This window comes from Lissotriton helveticus, chromosome 9, assembly GCF_964261635.1.
Source record: "Lissotriton helveticus chromosome 9, aLisHel1.1, whole genome shotgun sequence".
Classification (NCBI taxonomy): Eukaryota; Metazoa; Chordata; class Amphibia; order Caudata; family Salamandridae; genus Lissotriton; species Lissotriton helveticus.
Genome location: NC_136070.1, coordinates 645134705 through 645157684, shown reverse-complemented (window position 1 = coordinate 645157684; position 22980 = coordinate 645134705). Strand labels below are relative to the sequence as shown.

Sequence of the window (22980 nt, the reverse complement as noted above, 5' to 3'; positions counted from 1 at the left end):
TGCCTTAACAACACCATGGATGTGCTATATTTACAATATAGTGTTCCATGGCGTCAGAATTTCTGATGCATATTTTGACGCATAGCTGGATTTGGTCATAAGACTAACGCAACTCCAGCAACGGGTCAGAACATAAAGGCGAGTCCCATGTTAAAAGCCAGGGGTCTATCTTTACCCCGGGTTTGAGAAGGCGTTGGGATTTTGACGCCGTCAAGTCATAGGATGACACAGTAAAAAGTTGTACATTTTGCTGCTGCAGTTGTACATGGCTTTTGACATGAGAACGCCTACCCTGCATACATTATACCTAGTACAGGTATAATGTGACGCAGGCCTCTACAAACTGACCCAGTGGGTCTAATGCGTCAGTTTGTAGATATTGAGCAATGTGAAGCACTGATTGCACAATTGCTGTGTAAAAGAAAATGATGCTGCAGCAGTGCTAGCTCCATGAAATTATACCGCTTGGAGACAGGATTCCACAGGTCATCAGAAGCCTTGTTTGGTTTCAGTTTTATTTGTAAATAGGAAAATGTTTTAGCTGGAGGATGCCTTCAGCTCTGAGAGTTGCATTTTTTCTTTCCTTGCTGTTTGCAGATTTCAGGGGCTGGGCTTCAGCTGTGTAGGAAACCAGGAAGAGCAAGGTCTGGACAGTTGTTACATATGAAATTGAAACTCGTAAAGGTTTTAGATGAACTGTATAGTAGGCCTGGGCAGTAAATTCCACTCCATTCGCGGAATTTGAGGAATTTTGGCACTTCCGCGTTCCGCGGAGATCGCGGAATAGACAAAAATTCCACAATCCATGGCGTAGCGGAATCTTTTCCCTGTTTGCGCTTTCAAGATGCGTGTTCGCGTGCGCAAGAGTGACTTACCGGGATCCCTGCGTTCACCAACGAGTTTTCCTATCCGTTTGCGCCCGGCCGAGCGATCCCGTGAGAGTGTGCGACAGCGAACACATAATTCAGACGTGCCATCGGAAATCCCCGTTCGTGAACAGGAAACACGCATCACAAGCGGGCGGGACAAGTGAAACAAGATGGCCACGACCGCATGGGCAAGTTCGCGAGATGTTTCCCCCCGAATACACAAACAGCGTCCCCGAACAGGAAAAACGCATTGTGAACGGGCAGAACAAGCAATTCCTCGTGTTCGCTGAATTCTACGTAGCTTGCAGAGATTTTCCCGTTATAGCCCTCTTTCCAAGTGCTAATTCATGGCCTAGGTCAAGTCAAGTCAGAGAATTTATATAGCGCACTACATACCCAGAGGGTCTCAAGGCGCTTAGAAAGGGGAGGAGGATTACTTGTCAAAAATCCATGTTTTAAGTTGCTTTCTGAAAGCTAGGTGGTTCTGGGTAAGGCGAAGGTAAGTGGGGAGTGAGTTCCATGTTTTAGCAGCCAGGTATGAGAAGGATCTGCCTCCCATGGTGGTCTTGTTGATGCGAGGTACAGTGGCGAGGGCTTGGTTGGAAGAGCGTAGTTGGCGGGAGGGGGTGTAGAAGGACAGTCGAGAGTTGAGGCATTCTGGTCCGATGTCGTAGAGTGATTTGTGTGCGTGGGTTAGCAGTCGGAAAGTGATCCTCTTCTTGACGGGTAGCCAGTGGAGGTCTTTAAGGTGACCGGAGATGTGTTCGTTGCGTGGAATGTCTAGTATGATCCTGGCTGAGGCGTTTTGGATTCGTTGGAGTTTCTTCTGGAGTTTAGCGGTAGTGCCTGCGTAGAGGGTGTTTCCGTAGTCCAGTCGGCTCGTGACCAGAGCATGGGTGACTGCTTTCCTTGTTTCGGTGGGGATCCAGCGAAATGTTTTTCTGAGCATGCGAAGAATGTTGAAGCAGGAAGAGGAGACGGCGCTGACTTGTCTGTTCATTGAGAGTGAAGAATCCAGGATGACGCCTAGGTTCCGTGCGTGGTCTGTCGGGATGGGTGCTTTTCCAAGGGCTTCCGGCCACCAGGAGTCGTCCCATGCAGAGGGGGATGTACCTAAGATGAGGACTTCTGTTTTGTCTGAGTTCAGTTTCAGACGGCTTTGTTTCATCCATTCAGCAACTTCTTTCATTCCTTCGTGTAGGTTAGTTTTGGCGGTGCTGGGGTCATTGGTGAGAGAAAGGATTAGTTGAGTGTCATCCGCGTAAGAGATGATGTTGAGGTTGTGTTGGCGGGCGATGGTCGCGAGGGGGCTCATGTATACGTTGAAGAGGGTGGGGCTGAGTGAGGATCCTTGTGGTACGCCACAGATGACTTCAGTGGCCTCGGACTTGAATGGTGGGAGGCGGACTCTCTGGGTTCTTCCAGTGAGGAACGAGGTGATCCATTCAAGTGCTTTTCCTTGGATTCCGATGTTATTGAGGCGTTGTAGAAGGGTGCTGTGGCAGACTGTGTCGAATGCTGCAGAGAGGTCGAGGAGGATGAGGGCGACTGTGTCTCCATTGTCCAGTAGAGTTCGAATGTCGTCTGTTGCTGCGATGAGGGCGGTCTCAGTGCTGTGTTTTGCTCGGAAGCCAGATTGTGAGGAGTCGAGGGATTTGTTGGCTTCGAGGAAGGCGGCGAGCTGGTTGTTGACAGCTTTCTCGATGACTTTGGCCGGGAATGGAAGGAGCGAGATGGGGCGGTAATTTTTGAGTTCGGTGGGGTCCGCTGTGGGTTTTTTCAGAAGGGCGGTGAGTTCAGCGTGTTTCCAGTCTTCCGGGAAGGTGGCGGAGTTGAAGGAGCAGTTGATGATGTGTCGGAGGTGTGGTGCTATGACGGAGTCAGCTTTGTTGAAGATGTGGTGAGGACATGGGTCTGTGGGGGATCCTGAGTGGATGGAATTCATCAGGCGGATTGTGTCCTCAGTGGAGATTGGGTTCCAGTCGTTAAGGGTGTTCACGGGGGGAGAATGTTCAGCAAATGGTAGGGTGGGTTGGTTTCCGGGTTGGTTGTCGAAGCTGTTGTGGATGTCTGCAATCTTGTTGTGGAAGAATGAGGCTAGGGAGTCGCAGAGGGCTTGAGAGGGGGTGATGTCGTTGGAGTTGGCCGAGGGATTGGAAAATTCCTTGACGATGTTGAAAAGTTCCTTGCTGTTGTGGGCGTTGTTGTCAAGTCGATCCTTGAATGCTGTTTTCTTGGCCTTACGGATTAGTTGGTGGTGAGTGCGGGTGGCGTTTTTGAAGGCGTCCTTGGTGCTAGCGGTTGGGTCTTTTTTCCAGGCCTTTTCAAGGGAGCGGCAGAGTTTCTTGGACTTCTTAAGATCATCGTTGAACCATGAGGCCTTTTTGCTGCCAGGTTTGCTTTGACGTTTTTTCAGTGGTGCTAAGGTGTCGGCGGTGTTGGATAACCATAGGGTGAGGTTGGCGGCGGCTTCGTTTGCGTTAAAAGAGTGGGCCGGGGTGTTTAGAAGGAGCGATGCGGAGATCTGGTCCGTGGTGATTTTGTTCCAGTTTCTTTGCAGAGTTGGTTGGAGGTGGTTGGTGGGTTTTGGTTTGTTGTAGGTGAAGTGAACGCAGCTGTGGTCAGTCCAGAGGAGATCCGTAGTGTGGCTGAAGGAGACATGATTGCTGGAGGTGAAGATGGGGTCGAGTGTGTGACCTGCGATGTGGGTGGGGGAAGTGACTAGTTGTTTAAGTCCGAGGTTGGCGAGGTTGTCTAAGAGGGTGGCGGTGTTGCGGTCGTTGATCTTTTCAAGGTGAAAGTTGAGGTCTCCCAGAAGGATGTAGTCTTTGGAGGGGAGCGCGTGTGGGGTGATGAAGTCTGTGATGTCTTCACTGAATTTTGCGCGGGGTCCTGGTGGTCTGTAGAGGAGGGTGCCTCTGAGAGTGGTCTTGGGGTCGATGTGGATCTGGAAGTGAAGGTGTTCCGAGTTGGCGAGGTTGGCGTCAGAGCAGGTTGAGATGCGGATTGATTTCTTATGGACGATAGCGATTCCTCCTCCTGTGTGGCTGGTGCGGTCCTTGCGAGTGATCTTATAGTCTTCAGGGATGGCAATGGTGATGTCTGGGGCGGAGGAAGCGTTCATCCAAGTTTCTGTTAGGAAGGCGACGTCTGGAGAGATGGTGTCTAGTAGATTCCATAGGTCAATGGCGTGTCTGTGGACCGAGCGGGTGTTGAGAAGGATGCATTGTAGGTGGTTGGGGTGGGGAATCTGTGTTGTGGTCGTAGCGGAGGTGTTGTCTGTGCCGATGAATTTGCAGGAGTAGCAGGAGAAAGGTCCATGGGTGTGTCCAGGAGCGGCTGGACGCAGTTGTGGGCGCGGCCGGGGTTGAGGGCTAGGAGGGTGGCGCCATCGTAGGTAATGCGAGGGGGCTGGGTAGAACGGGGGCCAGGGGGTATGGCGCTGGGCGTGGTCCAGGCGCGGACGGGCGTAGACGGGCTTACCTTTGGCGCACCTTCGGCGTGGCCGAAGCGCGTGGACGCTGCGCGTAGGGGCATCTGCCTTAAATGGTGGGTGGGGGCGGAGCGTGGGAGGGGCCGCTGGGAGGCGGTATCGGGGAGGGTAGGCGGGCCAGGAGACTGCACAACAAATGGAATGGGAGGGGAACGTGAGACGAGGCAGAGGGCACAGGAATTCCAAAATGAATAAACAAATGGCGCAGAAGCTATACAATGCAGCAGTATCAGGCAGCACCTTCAGTTCGGCGAGAAAATACCACGATAAAAATTATGAAAGCACACAAATGCACAAATCAGGGGGCGTGACTCAGCGCTGGTTAAGGTAGAGAGCGCCAGCAATAACAAGCGTTACGATACCACAGATCAGTTCCCAACAGCGCTGGGAGGAGGTTCACGCTCGGGTCTGCAAGCAGGAAGCGTGGAGGAGCGTCCGTGATGGACAGAGTACCTTCTCTTCCTCAAACAGCTGAGCCTCCACAGAGACAAGTGAAAACAATAAATTGCTTAATTAAATAAAATGAAATGATGTGGGCCTTGGATTCAAACACCAGTTGTATTTCGTCTCATCTGTTATCAACCAGCATATGCAAGAGACATTTTTTTTTTATTAGCTAGACCACTAGAATGCAGCCCTCTCTCTAAACTGTGGTTGGCTGTTACCAACCAATCAGTGTGAAGGGGTGTTTCCCAACACTGAAAGTGTGTTGGTATGTCTGATGTAAGAGAAATGAGAAGTAGAGATGATGAATGAGGAGTAGGTATGAGAAGTATGGATGACTGGTGAGAAGTAAGGATCATGGATGAGAAGTAGGGATGATAGATGAGAAGTAAGGATGAAGGGTGAGAAGTAGGCTTGAAGAGTAGGGATGATGGATGAAAAGTAGGGGTGATAGATGAGAAGTAGGGATGATGGATAAGAACTAGGGATGCTGGATGAGAAAGAAGGAGTATGGGTGGGAAGTAGGGGTGATGGATAAGAAGTATGGGTGGTGATAGAGAAGTAGAGATGAGAAGTAAGGGTGATTGGTGAGAAGTAGGGATGAGAAATAGGTGTGATGGCTGAGAAGTAGGGAAGATGAATGAGAAGTAGGGATGATGGATGAGAAGGAGGGATGAGAAGCAGAAGATGACGGCTGAGAAGTAGGGATGAGAAGATGGGGTGAGGGATGAGAAGTAGGGATGATGGATGGGAAGTAGCGATGATAGTTGAGAAGTAGGTAGGTAGCTCAAAAACAGAGACATTGCTACCATTGGTGCAGCAGGTGCAGTGCACCGGGGCCCCGGGCCATCAGGTTCTCAAAGAGCACTGATAATTGCTGTATTTTACTACCCCAACAACAATGAAATGCTCCATTTTCCTTGCTTGCACCATGGCCTATGTGATGTTACTGCTCAAAAACCTTAGCTTACTTCCAATAATAACAGCTCCTGATCTGCAGTCCTCGCGATTGTCTGCTGCTTGCAGAGGTGCGGTGTGAGACTCCAGGCTGCAGCTCAGAGTGCCAGTCTCAGTCCGAATGCCATACTGTCTGCAGCTGACAGGTGCGGCCATGCAACTCCAAGCGGCAGAAAAGAGACATCCTGTTGTCCCAAATAAAACAGGGAAGACGGGATGACAGTGCGAATGAGCCATGCGATAAGGCTGCTCAGGCGTAACTAGGGAGAGGATGTAGCATAATGGTCAGAGCTGTAGATTTGGTGCTTGGAAACCAGGTTTGGGTCTCCACATTGGCTGAACATTGTGTGATTCTGGCCAAATCGCAATCTCCCCATGCCTACAAAAAAGGAATGCGTCCTTGTGTAATGTAACTGGTTCTCATGTAAAGCGCTCCAATACCTTTGGGTCGAGTCCGCGGTATATAAAACTACAAAAAAAACACAGTGGAAACCATCTTTCCTTGGCCCCAGCCACAGTCGCTAATATGAACACTGCGACGGTCCTCAGATAAGCACAGACAAATTATAAGAACTGTACACATCAGCCTGCATGTTACATGAGAAATAACTGTTGTTGAGCTCTGAATTGCATGATATTAGTATTCTGTGCGGGAATGTGGACATAAGTGTCTAATTCCCTTAGTTTGACTCTCCATGAGTGACACTTGGCAGGGCAGCTTCATAGACTGACCATAAGATATCTCAGGGTTTACTTTCACATCTGCAATGTTCAAAACATTTATTAGATGTTCTTTTTGTGTACTCATCTGTGAATAACGAATTTTAATAAGTGTCTACGCCAACCATGTTTTATTCTAAATTCTATAGGTGAAAATGTTTTTTAAAATATATATTAATTCTACATGAGGTCACGACCGGACAGTGTTTCTTTCAAATGAAACGTTACTTTCTTATTTATCATCAGTGGCGCCAATTTTGGTTCACTTAAGACTAACCCCCAGATGCATCAACAACCCATTTAGCGATTCCTTAATAGCGAAAAATACCGATTCGCTATTAAGGAATATCAAAATGGAATGCATCAAGAAATCACTAAAAAAATTGAGATTTCTTAGAATTCCTTAATTGCGACTCGTAAATTGCGAGTCGCAATTAAGGAATAACTCCCCATTCATTCCTATGGGCCTAGAGGCCCATAGGAATGAATGGGAAGACAATCTCAATTTGCGAATCGCAATTAGCGATTCGCAAATTGAGATTGCGATTTCAAGGGTGCAGGGGTGTCCAAAGGACACCCTGTTGCACCCCTGAAATTGATCTGTGCACATATGTTGCGCACACACATGCCCTTAGGGCATGTGTGTGCGCAACATGAAACTTTGAAAAATGCACTTTAGTGCATTTTTTAAAGTTTTTGCAAATTACCATGAAGTTGTACTTCATGGTAATTTGCGTGCCCTATTAGCGAATTCGCTATTTTTAAAACTTTCATGCATTGCATTTAAGGAATCTCAATTTGAGATTCCTTAAATGCAAAAAATCGCATTTAGCGATTTCTCAGTTAGCGATTTTTGCATTTGGGATGATGCATCCCAAATGCAAAAATACCGGTCGCAAAGGGGCAGATTCTGAGAATCTGCCCCTTTGCGAGCGGATTTTTGTTTGATGCATCTAGCTGATGGTCAGCTGACACCACTGACGGGATTTTTATTTCTGCTGAATTCAAGATACTTAGGGGCTTATTTACAAGCCTCTTATGCCTCCGGTGCGTCATTTTTATATGGGAAAAAGTGATGTACCAGCGGTGCAAGGGGCTTGTAATTAGTTTATCATGTGACAGATTCAATAGCTGTAACATCAGTGTGTGGGGATCTTGGACGCTCTTAATATGTGGAGAGTTGGTTTGCCCTCACGGGAGCTTAAGAGGTTTTCTCCTGCCAACTGAGGCGGAGTTTGCCTGGCACAAAAAGGGAACATTGGCTTCTAGAAGGTATTATTATCCGTGATTATTATTACCAGGCTGAGGGCAGGGCTCCTCTCTTCAATTGAGGGACAAGCAGAATTAAATAGGCAATTCCATAAAACGTAACAAAGAAACAATATTTAATATTCAGCCAGTAAATTTGAATCTAAATGAAGACTTTAATGAAGCCACAGCCTAAAAACCTAAGTAAACCCCTAGCAGAATCTATAGCTATTCTCCTGCCTCGATAATTCTTAGGTTTTAGCAATGAAAAGGTAGATGTTGAGGCTTCGCTTTGGCATACAAGGATATAGTAATAGCCCCAATCCAAATGAATTTAGGTCACGATCTGTCAGAACCCCTTTGAGAAGGCCACAGGGCATGAAGGGGTTATTGGAGTTAGGTGGGTGATGAGGTCCTTTACTCCTGATGTCCCCGGGCCTTACCTACTATGGGCTTTGAGCAACTGGGCCAAGTACCCCTTCAGCGCTTGACTCTCAGGGTTAGCTTGATCTGAGTAGTGCAAGGCTCTCTTGGTGGTGGGGGTGATTTGTGTATGTATAGAGGGGAGTGAACACAGGCTTACAACTCATAACGTGCACAGTAGCAGTAATAAATCATTGCCCAGCAAAAGACTCAATTTTATAGAAAAAAGAGAAGTATTTTATTTCTTCCGATACCTACACAAAGGAAAAATATGACATGTACAAATTAAACAATTCTACGGAGGTCACGGCTCGAGTGTTTCTTGGCGGTTCCCTGTCTCACTTTCTCCTCACATTAGCCATAGTGGTTATTCCCCTTTCACTACTGACAACATCCATGGTATGTCCCACTAGTAGTCCGAGTCTTAAGAGTCCACTCTTAAAGTCAATAGTGTTCCAGCACCACAGCACTAATTAGCAGTAAGAGCTGACTGGTCCGAAATCAGTCTTACCTGCACCTCGCAGGATCGGACTGATCGGAGTTCCTAAACGCGCTCTCTCCACGGGAACTGGATTGGCAGTAGTTGATTCAGGTGTGCTAGCTGTATGCTGCTGCAAGCGGGTTGCACACAATGGCTACCTAGCATCATAGAGTGATTATATGTAACTCCTGTTGTGAATCCTTCACCTTGGGCAGGTGTGCAGGGTCCAACGCAGCCTCATTCCCCTTAGCGATAACTCTGACCAGGCCATGACTTTCTGGTCTCACAGAACCCCTCTGGCATATGAGGGTCACGGTATTCTCACAGTACACAGGCTCCTGCCCGATCAGCACAGTGAAGTCCTTGCCAGCGGCCCCTCTTGGCATACAGGGTTGTGGCCCACTACCACACATGGACAGCGGCTCTTCCCACATGGCAGTCTTCTCACAGTGGCCCCTCCAGACACACGGCATGGCCACTTCCCCACTATGCACAGGCTCCGTCCGGCCCAGTCAATGCAGCGATGCACACAGCTCAATTCATGACAGCCCTCCTCTGCATACGAGGGTCGCCGACTTTAATCTGCAGCAGGCAATGGCCTGATTGGTGCAGCAGTCATCTCGTCACACCTCGTAGAGAAAGACCACTCAACAGGGCCCCCAATGAACCTTGCTCCCTCAAACGCTCTCCTCTTCCTCATAGGGCACGCTGGTCTTGGCAAGCAGGCAAGTGCTGGTCCTTCAGTCTCCAAGGCAGGAGGTCTTGGAGTCCCTGGATGATGTCCCCTCACCCAGCCTGGCCCCCAGTTCTGGTCACAGATTGAAGTACTGTAGATCTTCCCCTTCTCACAGAGCCTGTCTGGCTGCTTGGCAGATGACAATTTTTGGGGTCTCAAACTTCCCTTCTTGAAGTTCATTTTCAGACACCAAACATGATTTAGAGTCTAAGTCTTTGAAGTTTGTGTTAGGGGGTCTATTTCTTTTAAAGTGTCCTCACCTCTGGCTTCGTCTGCATCTTGAAAGCAGTCTGTCACAGCAGGAGTGACTCCAAAACTGATTGCCACACAACACAGGCCTTGGGTGTGACTAGAGTTCACCCCGTGAGTCAGCCACAGTGATATGTGTATCAAAAGGTTAGCCCAGGGCCTCTAGCCCTACTCTTTACAGTTCTCTTATCAGCCACATCGCCTGACTAAGAGGTGCCCAGGCCCCTCCCTTGTGGCCTCTTGTTGAATCAAAGAGCACCCTTTAAGTGTACAAGTGAAGCATGGCTCTCCCCTCTCCAGTGTGTGTCCCACCCAGCTTACTGTAATGCAGCAATACACAAATCTGTCTTGGGGGATTTCTCTACCTCCTCTTCATGTTTCTTCATGCAGACCTGGGTCTCCCAAAATGGAACCCAGGACCCTCCATGTATTGTACCATCCAAAGGCACCCATAGACCCAGTGCATGTGTACAACCTACCCACACTTCACCGTTCTGTATCCTTCATTTAGTGTACCACTTGTTGACATACATACACCCACCACATGTATTCAACATGCACGCACTGCTCAGTACTGCATTTACCCTATATTGTACCCTACCCTGGCACACATACACCCAGCGCAGATACACCACTCCTGCACTCCATTACACACAAACCGTTGTAGGCCAAGAGTAAGATAAGCACACAGCAGCGGAACGTTAAAATAAGTGAGCCTGTAGGATTCACTCCAGTGACACAGATAAAAAAGGACCTGTTCGCTTCTACTGATCACCACACCGAATGCTGCCACCACTGTGCTCTCGCTGCTTAACATAACATAACTCCTGGTGAAGGTAGCAGCTGCTCACTGCAATGAGGGTGGCGCTTTGGGAGTACCTACCCATCCAAAATGACCACAATCTGTGAGACAGGCCTATTTCATAACGCACATGCATGATGTGTGTTTGCATGTGACATCAAAAAATCACCATCAGCGATCCAGACATCAGCACAACAGGACACTCAGCGATGGGGTGCATGTCCATTACCAAGTAGAGGACTTTTCCATCCCAGCACGATCCAAAAGCGAGTGTCTGTGGTGGAACAAAGATGCAGGTGCTCAGAGTGACCAACGCTACATATTGACAGTTGCGAGGGTACTCCTGAGCCTTGAGCACAAGAACCGTCCTGACTCCCCAATGGCTACTCAGTGAATCTTAGTATACATGGAGTCTGGTCAAGAATTTGTCACTGATAGCGTCTAATAGATCCATTTAGAATTGGGTGGGAATGAGGCTTCTGACAAAATTTGACATACGCCCCAGCCACCCAAGTGTCAGTTCCAACTTCCTTTACTTAGAGGCAAGGGAGCCATTGCGTTTCTGACAGCGACATTTAATTTGGCACCTTTATGGTAAGTCAGCTGGTAAAATCTTTCAGCTGTCATAACGCCAGGAACGGGGGTCGTGCTTTTTCTTTTATGGCACCGACCCTCTGGAATAAAATGCCCTTGAGCTTGTGGGTGACCTCTGAACACACCAGTTTCCGCAAGAAACTCAAGACCTGGCTTTTTTGCTAAATTTCAGCTACCCCTCCATTGTCAGAGCCGTCTGCAAGCGCCATGAGACTCTTTGGACGTGATATGTGTGCATTACAAATGTCCTGATTTGATTTTATTTGAACGTCAGAAGTTCCACCCTAGTCGGGCTACCCTTAAATTTTCCACTTTGTGATCGTGTTAAATAGAGTCCAATGTGCAGAGCTTTCACGCCTGAGCTGGAAACCTATTGTGAGCAAAGGTTTCCAGTTCACTGTGTACTTCTTCACTGCTTTGCCTTGTGATGAAGGATGAAACCATAGGGAATATTTATATTTTCAAAACAATTTTGGAGCTTTGTGCTACGCCTAATTTGTCAATGCCACACTCTGACATTTTTAAAATGCTGAGTTGCACCATATTTATAAAAATGTAACACTTTCCTGTGTTTCCCCTAGCGCTGGCAGAAAAAAAGCTACCTAGCCCCAGTGCAGGCACCCTGCCGCCATGTTGCAAGGGTGCCTGCGCTGTAGAAGCGATTGTTTGTGTTCAGGAAGGGATACCTTCCTGCACATAAACAATAACTCATGCCGATTTGCTCTTTCTATGTGTGCAGCAGAATGTAGCACACATAGAAAGAGCAAAAAATGATGAGGAGAAATTAAACATTTCTCCTCATATCACCGTCCTAAGACCAGGAATTACCTGGCTTTCGTTTTTGGCTCTGGCCGAGCATTATAAATCTGGAGCAGTGTCAAAAAGCAATGGGTGTTGTGGTGAAACGCCCACAGCAACACCCATTGTACACCCCTTAGCCGCAGCGACTGCTGCGAAAAGAGGCCGTTTTACAAGGTGGTTTTAAGCCACGTTAAGTGGCTTGGCGCCACCCTGTAAATATGGGGAATGGTGCAATGTCACTGGAGCAAGAACAAAGTGACGCTCCGCTGGCGAAAGGGGCTTTATGTCTCACATGGCGGCACTGGTGATTTGCCAGGCCAATTTATATCCCTCCACAGTTCTGCCATGCACAACATGGCGGCCCTGTGTGGGGAAAAACAATCCACGTGTCCAAAACACCAGGAAAACAATCAAGCATCTCAGGTACACTGAATTTACATTTCTCAAAAAGAACCCCCACTTTTGGTCACTGAAACGTTCCCTAACAGTTCATCACATCTCCACTCGGGGCAAACAGATCTCCCTCGGGCTCTGTTGTGTCTTAATGAAATTTGGAATATGTAGTATCCTGTATATGTATTGTAGTGTATTTTCCACCACCTGCTCAGCCTGTGCCTGTGCTCTGAACGCAATAGAATGTTGGAGTCTGGATGTGATTCGGAATGTTGGGACACAGAGAGGTGAAGTGACAGTTGAGCATGGGCTGAGCAGCTGATAGGCTGCTCCTGGTGGGGCTCTCCTTCACAACTTGACAACTTGTTGTTCTGCACTATCCTACTTGTTATCTACATGAATAAAGCATCTTTAATTACTACCTTCATGCGTGGACCTCCTCACTACAGAATAACTATACACCGATGTATCCTAAATTCTGTGTGTGCTCTGAATTAGTTATTTTGCTTAGGCTTGTTACATTGTGGTGCTAATGTGTGGTATCCTTTGCATGTCACTTTATGTGGGACATCATTTACATGCTGTCCATTGCACACCATACTTTATTTGCTGCTCTTTTGCTGTCACCCTTTGAAGTACATCCTTTGTGAATATCATCAGTACACTCAACTCTTTCTTCGTTTTCTGTTTCTAGGTTACGGACACACTGTGCCACTCTCAAACGGTGGCAAGATATTCTGCATCGTATACACCTTCCTTGGAATACCTGTCACACTTTTCCTTCTCACCTGTGCGGTCAATGGCCTCATGAAGCTAACAAACACTCGCCCAATCAACTACATCCATGCTCGCTGGGGCTACCCACTTGGCGTCGTGGCTGTGGTCCATGCTGTGCTCCTTGGCCTTCTGGTGTTCTTCTGCTTCATTGTGCTCCCTGCCTTCATCTTCTGGGCCATGGAAGATGGCTGGAACTTCCTGGAGTCGCTCTACTTCTGCTTCATCTCACTGAGCACCATTGGCCTGGGCGACTATGTGCCCGGGAGGGCCAGCACCCCAAAACTTCGAGAGCTCTACAAGTTCAGCATAACATGTAAGTCCATGCCCTTGAGGTGTAGAAACTTCATCATGAGAACAATAATTGATACTCCACTCTAGTGTATGCGACCTGGAGAAAGAGCGAAGCATTATACGCTTCTGCAGTGAATTAAGGACATGGAGGCATATTTACAAGGGGATTGCACCACAGGACCGTCACTTTTTATGACGCTCGGTGGTGCAGTGCTCTCCGCAAGGCAGCGCTAATCCACTTTGCGTGGCTTAATGCTACCTTGTAAATATCGTACCTTTTGATGCACTTTGGGGCATGCACTGGGTACTGCTGTGGGTGTACCCACTCAACCCCATTGCTTTTTGACATTGACTCATATTTGCAAGAAATGGTAAATCTGAGGCAGTGCCAAAAACTAGCACCATTGAACGGGTGGTGTTAGAATGGCGCAACAAGGAGAAATATTTTTATTCCGCCTTGTTTTATGCTTTTTCCATGAGTGATGCATTCTGCAGCACACATAGATGGAACAAATCACCATTAAAGATTGTTTATGGTCAGGAAGGTGCCCCTTCATGCACATAAACAATCATCCCTGCAACGCAGGCACCCTTGCACCTTGCACCATGGTGCAAGGGTGCCTGAGCTGGCGCTAGGCAGCTTTTTCAGTGCCAGCGCAAGGGAAAACAGGTGTGCCGTATTTTTGTAAATACGGCGCTTCCCTGTGTTTTTGAAATAACACAGCACATTGCAGCTGAATTGCTTGCAGTGCCGCGCTGCGTCATTTCTTTGTACATATGCCCCTTGATGTGGTGATTGGCTAATGGTAATAGCCAAGGGGTATATGTACAGAGAAATAACACAGCGTGGCCCTGCAAGCAATGCAGCTGCTCCATGCTGCGTCATTTAAAAAACACAGGGGTGTGGCATATTTACAAAAATACAGCGCACCCCTGTATTCTCCATTGCGTTTGCACTGAAAAAGCTGGCTAGCACCAGCGCAGGCACCCTTGCACAAAGTTTAAGTCGCACAAAGTGGCTTCGCGCCGCCTTGTAAATATGTAGAATGGCATTGCGTCACCGGAGCGTCGTAAAAAGTGACGCTCTGGTGCCGCAATCCCCTTGTGAATATGCCCCCAAGAGTACTGGAAAGTAATCCTGGCATTATAATCTGGCCATCAAAAAAATAAACAGAAAGCTGTTGCACTTGTGGGTGGCCACCCCTCCATTAACAACCAGTACCTCTGCGTCCCATAACGGCACCAGATACAGAGCTGTTGCGCAACAGCCGTGTTTAAACGAATATTTATTTATTCAGGTGCTTTACAAAAAACAAAGAAGCGATACATTGAACATGTTAGCAATAAACCAGAAGTAGATAACTACTGGAGAATAACTATAGGTTCACAGCAAGTAGTAGAAGGAGGAATAGAGGGGGAAAATTAGACAGACCAGTTCAGTAAGAGAGGCGTTCAAACAAACAATGGGAATGACCCGGAAGGAGACGAGACATACTGTTATTTCAGATCCGGAGTGACAGTGCAAGCGGTCCAAGGGCCCAACCAAGGAAAAATCAAATAGATGCGCTTTTTAGTGTTTCTGTAATGGAGACTACTTTGGGTTCTGACATTTGCCGGCAGAGAATTGCAAGCATCATTTATGAGGCTATGCGTCACTTTTACGCCGACGGTGCTTCACTTTTTGTGATGCACTAGCAGTGTAAAAAATGTGCCTTGTTGCACCATATTTACAATGTGACGCATCTAGGTAGATGCGTCACTTTGTAAACCCCTGCTCAACATTATACCTACGCCAGGTATAATTTATGAAGGGGGGCGTTCTGATGCAAGAAAGGGTCATAGAAGTGACGCAGTGAAATCTATAAGATTTCACTGCGCCACTTCTAGGATGCAAATGCGTCAATTTCTTACGCCTGCCTAGCAGCAGGCGGAAGACTGATGCAGGCCCTTTCACATGGGGCTTGCCCCATGTGAAAGGACACATTGCTGGAGTTGCGTCACTTTTGTGACACACTCCAGCAATGCGTCACTTTTGCGCCATACAGATACATCAGAAATACTGATGTATCTGTAACTCCTTGCGCAATGATGCGTCATACTGAAAATATGACGCATCATTGGTGTTGCAAGGAGGGCACAATGAAAAGTGACGCATTGCTGTTTTCACGCAGAGATGCGTCACTTTTCATAAATGAGGCCCATGAAGTTTGAAGCATTTTCCAGCTTCAAGGCATATCTAATGAGGTTTGTGTGGGAGGGGTGAAAACAGGTCAAATGTCCTCAAAGAAGTCACTAGTTTGACTGGAGAATGTAATATGTCTTTTAGTGGGGCCATGTCTGATTGGGAAACTCATGCTAGTATAGAATAGTACGGAAAGATCAGTGGGGAATGGACAACTGTTTTGAGTTGATCTTTGAGGATGTCTTTTACGTTTTTGAGGGTATGGCAGAAGTTGGCGCTTTTGGCCACACTGTTAATCCAGGCTATAGCAATACGGGCTTTCAATGGGGAAATAGGTTTTCACATGACTTACGCTGCCCTGCGCATCTTGTTGCAGCTTTAGCAACTTTGCTGATTTGTCAGGGGACAAAAGAACACAGAGAGGGAAATAACACACGGTATCCCAAAGCAAGATAGCCGCCACACAATTCTCTAAAAATGTAATTGACTGTTGACAGAGTAAGCCACAGTTGCCACTGAGTCGTTATTTACTCTCCATTTCACCCTTTACCCTTCTTTTTCTTCCTCACTCCTAGACAGTTTCTTATCCAGGTCTCAATATCTCACGCTGTCCTATTCTCTCTTTCCCCTTGCAGGTTATCTCATCCTAGGCTTGATTGCAATGCTACTGGCCATCGAAACATTCTTCGGCCTGCAGGACATTCGCACTTTTTTCCGGCTCTTCAAGCCTAATCGCACTCAGATCCGCGAGGACGACCGCCTGGGAATACTCAGCCAGGACGAGCTGGCACAGGAGTTTGAGGCACCTGACCCTACCCCACTGGCTATCATCTCAGGGGCCACCAAAGAAGGACCTCAGGGGATAGATCTCTTTGATGAGACTGAAAAGACACCAGTAGACATCCCCCAACAGTAATGGATCTAATGCACTTTGCCATAACTCCTTGGCAACCAAATCGATCAACCTTTTGATTAAACTTTGAGATGAATAACTTCTCTGTCTTGAGCAACAGACACTGGTCTTTCAAGGGCCGTCATTGTTGATAGCTTGATTGGGGGGGGGGGGGCGCATCCGGAACGATGCGACTGAGATCCTGGCTTGGCACAGGATATTGACTTCAATGGGAAGATGAGCTGGAAAGTTTCTCCGTTGACTCCAGATTCAATAAATACAAGTTGTTCTTGATACCATTTTCTGGTTGGCAAGTCTCCATCTACACTCATTTGCCCACATATGATCTAGAGGAGCATGTCTGTCCTGTGTCCACAAACAGAATTCTAAGTCTAGGAGAAAGAGGGCAAGAAATTACTACAGGGGGAAATTGTTCTGTTTAAATGTTTGTAATGTCATAATATTGCAGTTTCTTTGAGCCTTACTAGATGTAACCTTCCAAGTTAGATCTGTGCTGAAAAGATGTCCCCGGAATGGTGAGCCTCTGGACTACAGCGATACTAAGAATGAATCTAGTAGGGGGTATTAAAGACAGTGTTTCGTGGTTCTTTGCCATTTGAAATTAGGGTGCCAACCCTGGCATCCATGAGAAATTCGTTTGGCTAGTCGGGTGAATAGCCTCAACTCAGAAGGCTAGAGCTGTCACACCTCTTTATCTTTGTCTTCTAGGCACTGTTTACACACTGAGCACCCTGCAGCAGTTCCTTGAGCACAGAAATCTCAGAGGCAGGGATCTGGCAATCCCTTATGGACAGAAATCCGTCTCTGTCAATGGAATAAGGTTGTGACATTCTGAATACCATTGATCATACACTTTCGTGCCCTACCGGGGTTATCATAATCACTATTCACTTCACCAGGAGTTCTGCAGCTCAGGGTAAAAGTGTGCACACAACAAAGGGGCCAGTGAGACAGCATCTGTGATGGTGGCCTGGAAATGATGGATGACAATAGAGTTGGTTCAATAACCGGAGATTTCTTTTTAAATTTCAGTATGAGTAATCAGCTAGCTTAACTAAGTTCACAACGATGACCACCTTTGAGATCACCTGTAAGTTAATCAAAGTTTGTGTAATAAATCAAAAGCAGTTATTTATTTTCGACAACAAAGCTTTGGTGGTCACTTTCATTGATTGTCAAAGTGATACTTAAGATCAGTTACTAATTCATGATGGGGAAACTCATGGGACAACCACATAACATGTCCTCAAGCAGGAAAGATGCCAGAAAATGGCCGCACATAGATAGGTGGATCATGACTCACAACTCCAGGGAGTTTCAGCCTGAGAACCAAGGGGCATATTACCAAGGGCAATATCGCCGCTTTAGCGGGAAAAAATCCCGCTAAAGCGGCGATAATTTTATCGCCCTATTACCTAGCTGTCGCTAACACCAGTTAGCGACAGCTAATAGGCGATAGCGGGCATTTAGGGGCCCACTCTGCATGTCAGCGATGATTATCGCTAATGACATGCAGAGTGGGCGTGCCAAGATGTTAGCGAATGGAAACAGTCGCTAACATCGCTATCCCCTATTGCCAACTTTTGGAAATAATCGCGCTAAGCGCGATTATCTCCAAAAGCTAACGCCTGCCCAGAGCAGTTCTTAGCCAGGTTATCCAATGGTAGGTGGATAACATGGCCAAGAGCATTTGCTCGCTAATGCATGAATATCGCTGGCTTTTCAGCGATATTCATGCATTTCGGCCGATTTTTATCGCTTAGGAGATAAACCTTGATAATATCAAGGCTCCTAAGCGATAAAAATCGTCGGAGCGCGGCGATATTTAAATGCCCGCTAACCAAGCTTAGCGATAATTATCGCTATAGCTTGGTAATATGCCCCCAAATTGTCGAAAAGGCCATCCTGCAGCAGTAGACAGGTGAGAGAAAGCTGCGTCCAATCCAATAGGACCAATGAGATGGGGGACCTAAAGTAAAAGGAGTGTATACTGAAATGGGAGTAGAGGAAAATTGAGCCATCTAAACCGAACAAGTAATAGAAAACCTGAAATTCAATGGATAAAACAGCACAGGGTGACAGAGAGGGCATTATTGCCACGTGGAAAAGATGAAGGTCCCCATAACTGTGCAAGCCACTGTTTGCGTGCGGATCCGAATCCGAGGTAAGTCAGATTTTACTGCACCTGGGAATTATTGGTGTGATTAACTCAAACGTCTCACAAATTTCCCAAGATCAACTTTGGTAGATATTACCAAGAAAGCTGATAATATTTACTGCGGGAAGAATTGCCAGGCGGTATTTATGGATCTGGCAATACCTTATCCTGCGGTGTCGGCATTTACTGGGTCCAGTAAATATCTCATGGTCCTTTGACCCACCTGACATCGAGGTCAAAGACCACAATTTTCAAAGCGGACAGGAGCGTAACAGAGGTACCTGCAGCCCTGAAGCGCAGTGGGGGGTCCAAACTCTAAGGGCCCCCAAACTCATCAAAGAGCCCTACATTCATCTCAAGGCCAATGAAGATCGGTGCAATATTGGAGACTCGCGGGCCACTCTTCACATTCAGCAGGGGAGCCTTATCATTTTGGGTTACGCCATTAAAAAAGGGCCCATTTTAAAGTTTTTTGTCTCTGTTCCAGCTGTGGATATTATTGAATCATGCAAACACAAGGAGATTATGGACGGGGCACTAAAACGTTTCAGACACTCACCCCCAGTTTTATTGAATCACTGCAGCTATAAAATAAGACGATTCAAAGGCATAGAAATGTGTCCAATGCGTTTTAAAAGACTTCAAGGAAAATTGGATAATGAATTGCAGCCATTATAGAAACCTTAACTGAATATGTTTTTATCTTCCAGTAAAAAGTAAAACAAAAGAACCTTTCATGAGACTCTTCCAAAAGCTGAGATCACTTACATTAAAAAAAATCTTGTCACAAGGAAAGCTAGCAGGTGCCCACGAGGCACACGGCCACCACTGGGTTGAGAGTAAAAAGACAGTTTTTATTCACAAAGCGTGTCTATAGCATCTTATTGCTACAGTTTTATTCACTGAATCATATTGCTTCACTGGAGGGAAAACTGTAAAACAGTTTCCCTTCTCTTCAGTTTATATCAGCTGATCTGCCCCCAAATTTAATCCTGTAATCCTCGATGCCCTTGAAACTCACTGGCTCCTCCCAAAAAATCAAACCATTAGGTCTCCAAATAGGCTGAAGGCAGCTCAAGTGCCAGAATTTTCAGCAATCCCGGAAAATTTGTATTTTGTGTTTGGGCACTACTTATCCTCAGGCAAAAGTGTTTTTTTATTCCATTTGTTTCGACTTGGCATCCTTTTGTCCTGAGTTCCTGTGTTGCCATAATGTAGGCTGCATGGGGTTGATTTTATTTTAGATTCAGGCCTTGGTGATCCAACTGAAGTGAACAGAGACGAACAAGGTTATGGGAAACGAGAAAGGATTACAGGATGGGCGACCACCTTAAAGCCTATGGGAAGTATGGTTGGAGAGTGAGGGTTAATCGAAGGCGGGTGACACCTTCTAAATGAGGGTGATTTATGAAGTGTGAAAAAGTAGTTTTGCAGCGGTTCTTAACCTTTTGAGTTCTGTGGACGCCCACTGAATCCTTCTGGGATCCGATGACCCCCACTGAGTCATTATTTTTTTTTTATAAATCTTTTTATTGTTATAAAAACGAAAAACAATAAGAGCATATTAAGTGCAATGCAGTCCAACACATACAAGAAATCGAACAATTGAAAGATCGCAATATCGGCAGTCGTTGAAGCAGGACACTGAGATTCTAACACACGTTTGACGAATCAGGATTATATAACTAGCGAAGTTAGCCTATATCAATGCGTGCAACCCACAGGCCCTTCCACCCACAAAATCAGGATATCAAAGATCATTGCACCCCTCAATACTAAGATCGTAAACAGGATAAAGTACGGACATTTGTATGCAAAAACAGACAAATCAAAATAATAGAGCTCGCATCGGCACCTTAATACTAAGAACAAAGTCAGGATATACAAGAAATAAAGAAAGAAAAGAAAATAAAAAACGCAACATGCGCAACACCCCACCCCCCACCCTGCACACCTGCATGTAGCTTACGCCAATCCCCAACTAGCAGTGTGCCTGTCGCCCCATCTAATCTACAAATACTAAAAGAAGTATGTGGAGGAGGGCCTTCGTACAGGCACCCGGCCTCTCGCCCCCGCCAGTTCTAAGCCTCCCCCTATTACGAATATATTATCATTTCACTATCAGGCGAAAATCGGGGGATACATTACTCGCCTACACTGCCTGCCGGTATCAACATTAGAAAGTGAATCCCGCACTACCACCTTTTAAATAAAAGTCTTGAAACGATAGTCCGTTCTCAGCCCTGACCCGTTCGATCAGTTACACAAATGATATTAAACCGGACAGCCGCCATCTTGAAAAGTTCAGAAGAACAGTAGCAAGCCGGTAACAGCTGGGCCTTCTCAGTCTCATTGTCACTGGGTCCCATCAGTGTCAATAAGAACCACGGATGTTGTTTAAAGTCCAGGTGCACAGAGTTCGGAAAGAGAGAAAGGGCCACCTTGTCGAGCCACTCCTCAATCGTCGCATGAGTCATCCGATACATTGCCTGGTGCGATTTGCTCTCAGTCGATAACAATATTGTGGGTACTGACATAACCGGGACCTCCAATACACGGGTCTTAGCTAATTTGCAATCCAGGGTCTCCCGCATCGCTCGTTTTATGGGAATGGTAACCGCCATTAGTCCGGGTAGTGCGGATGTCGTTACTTCCGCAGTGGCATTGAATTGAACAAAAGCTATGTCACTCTGTCCCAGTCCAAAAGCCACAGCATCCAATGTGTGCTCCAAAGCTTGGGCTTTCCAGTTCAGAGAGAGATGAAGACCCTTGATCGCCGTCATTATAGCCCCAAGCGTAGGTTCAACCCTGGTCAGCGCTAGTTGGTCCCCCTCGATAGGGAAATTCTGGTCATGTCTCAGAGATCCCTTAGATAGGATATATCGTCCCAGGTCATCCGTTCAAATTTTCCCAGACCTCTCGGAGGATCGGGTCCGATTCGCACGAAGGTCGATATTGAGCGCCATTTCGCACGTTTCATTCACGGTCCACCCCTGGGCCCTCGGGTTAGACCAGTGGAATTAGAAGCAAAGACAAACGTTCCAACCCCTCGGCATACAAGGATATTGCGAAGCTGTCGTCAGGATATGCCCGGAATCATCAGGTCGCAATTTAGACGGCACCAAGCCACTTATGTGCCGGGTTTCGACAACCAATTATTCAGCTCGCATCCGCAGTGTCATTGAGGTGCCCCATTTCGGCGCTAATCCATACAGATCTTTGATGTCAAAATCGGACAAAGTATGCTTCCATTCCGGTGGACCGGCTCCTCCCGAACTCTTATGGCCGATGTTGTTCAACTAGTTGCCGGCTGCACTCCCACTCGAGTCCCCGGCTTCAATGCTGATATAGGCCGCAAACTTCACGGCGACGTTTCTCCGTTATCGAAGCAGGTGGAGCCTTCGGGGTCACTCGGTGTAGCGTTATTTCGTTTCATCTACCCGGGAGAGTTGCATAGGCACAGGATAACCGGCAGGATCTTGTAGCAGGATGAGGAGGTCTGTGGAGCCGGGAGCCTAAGCGGCCATCTTGGTCGCCAGCTTGGCTCCTCCCCCCACTGAGTCATTATTGAATGCCAGGAACCCCTGGCCTAAGCAAACTGTATGTTTTGAACATCAAAACAATATACAAAGATACAAAAAACAAGTATACCCCACACATGCTCAAATATTGAAATATCTTGTGAAATTAACAATCAAATTAACAATCAAATATGGAAAACGTTTCAAATTTGCTTCTTTGTATGCATATACTTTATGCATTTTTATTTATTAATTTTAATATTATACATTTTTATAAAACAGTCAAGGATACCCTAAGAAGGCGTGGCGGACCAACAGGGGTCCTCAGAGCACAGTTTAAGAACCACTGAACTACTGTGTTTGACTGAATTCTGACTACCCTAATCAGGCCACGGTAAATCAAACGTTTTTGGTCAAATATGAGAGACGCATGATTTTGGAAGGGCGTTTCTGAGCTCTTTCCATTACGTACAATTTAAACTTGTGGTTGAAGGGGAGGAGAAGGAGGACCAAAACAAGCAATGCCATTCTACATGTTCTATTGACAGGAACAGTTTAATGGGGGCTCACCATGTGGGAATTATTTTAATCATGTATGAGAAGACCTCTAGCAGGTCCATGGGAGAGGAAAAAGGGTCCAAGAGGACCATCGGGTGGGTGGGGGAGAAGGCACTGTTCTCATACCCCATGCTTTTTCAGAGCACCACGTGTGATGCAAAATGTATAGATTTTGAAGGGACTGTCATGCTTATTAAAGAGGATGCAGCTTAGGGGGCTTAACCTCTAAATAGCGGAGGAAGCTGAATCTACTGTGTCTTCTCTTTCTTGGAGGGTTTTTTCAATCTCAGAAACGTGTTTGTTCTATATGGAGGTCATCATTTTTTGACATAGGCGTGGAAAATCAAAACACACAAGGTGATGGACGGAA

At 46.7% G+C, this 22980-nt stretch overlaps 1 protein-coding gene across 1 annotated transcript in view; it reads left to right on the top strand.

Annotated features, from left to right (window-relative positions):
- The window catches only part of KCNK7 (potassium two pore domain channel subfamily K member 7), a 76259-nt gene extending 59608 nt beyond the window's left edge, over nucleotides 1-16651 (top strand). The window contains exons 2-3 of the mRNA XM_078660732.1: nucleotides 12905-13300; nucleotides 16096-16651. Of these exons, the coding sequence (XP_078516858.1) occupies nucleotides 12905-13300; nucleotides 16096-16376 (677 nt within the window). The 3' untranslated portion in view covers nucleotides 16377-16651. The remainder of the gene's footprint in view (nucleotides 1-12904; nucleotides 13301-16095) is intronic.
- The last annotated feature ends 6329 nt before the right edge of the window (nucleotides 16652-22980 follow it).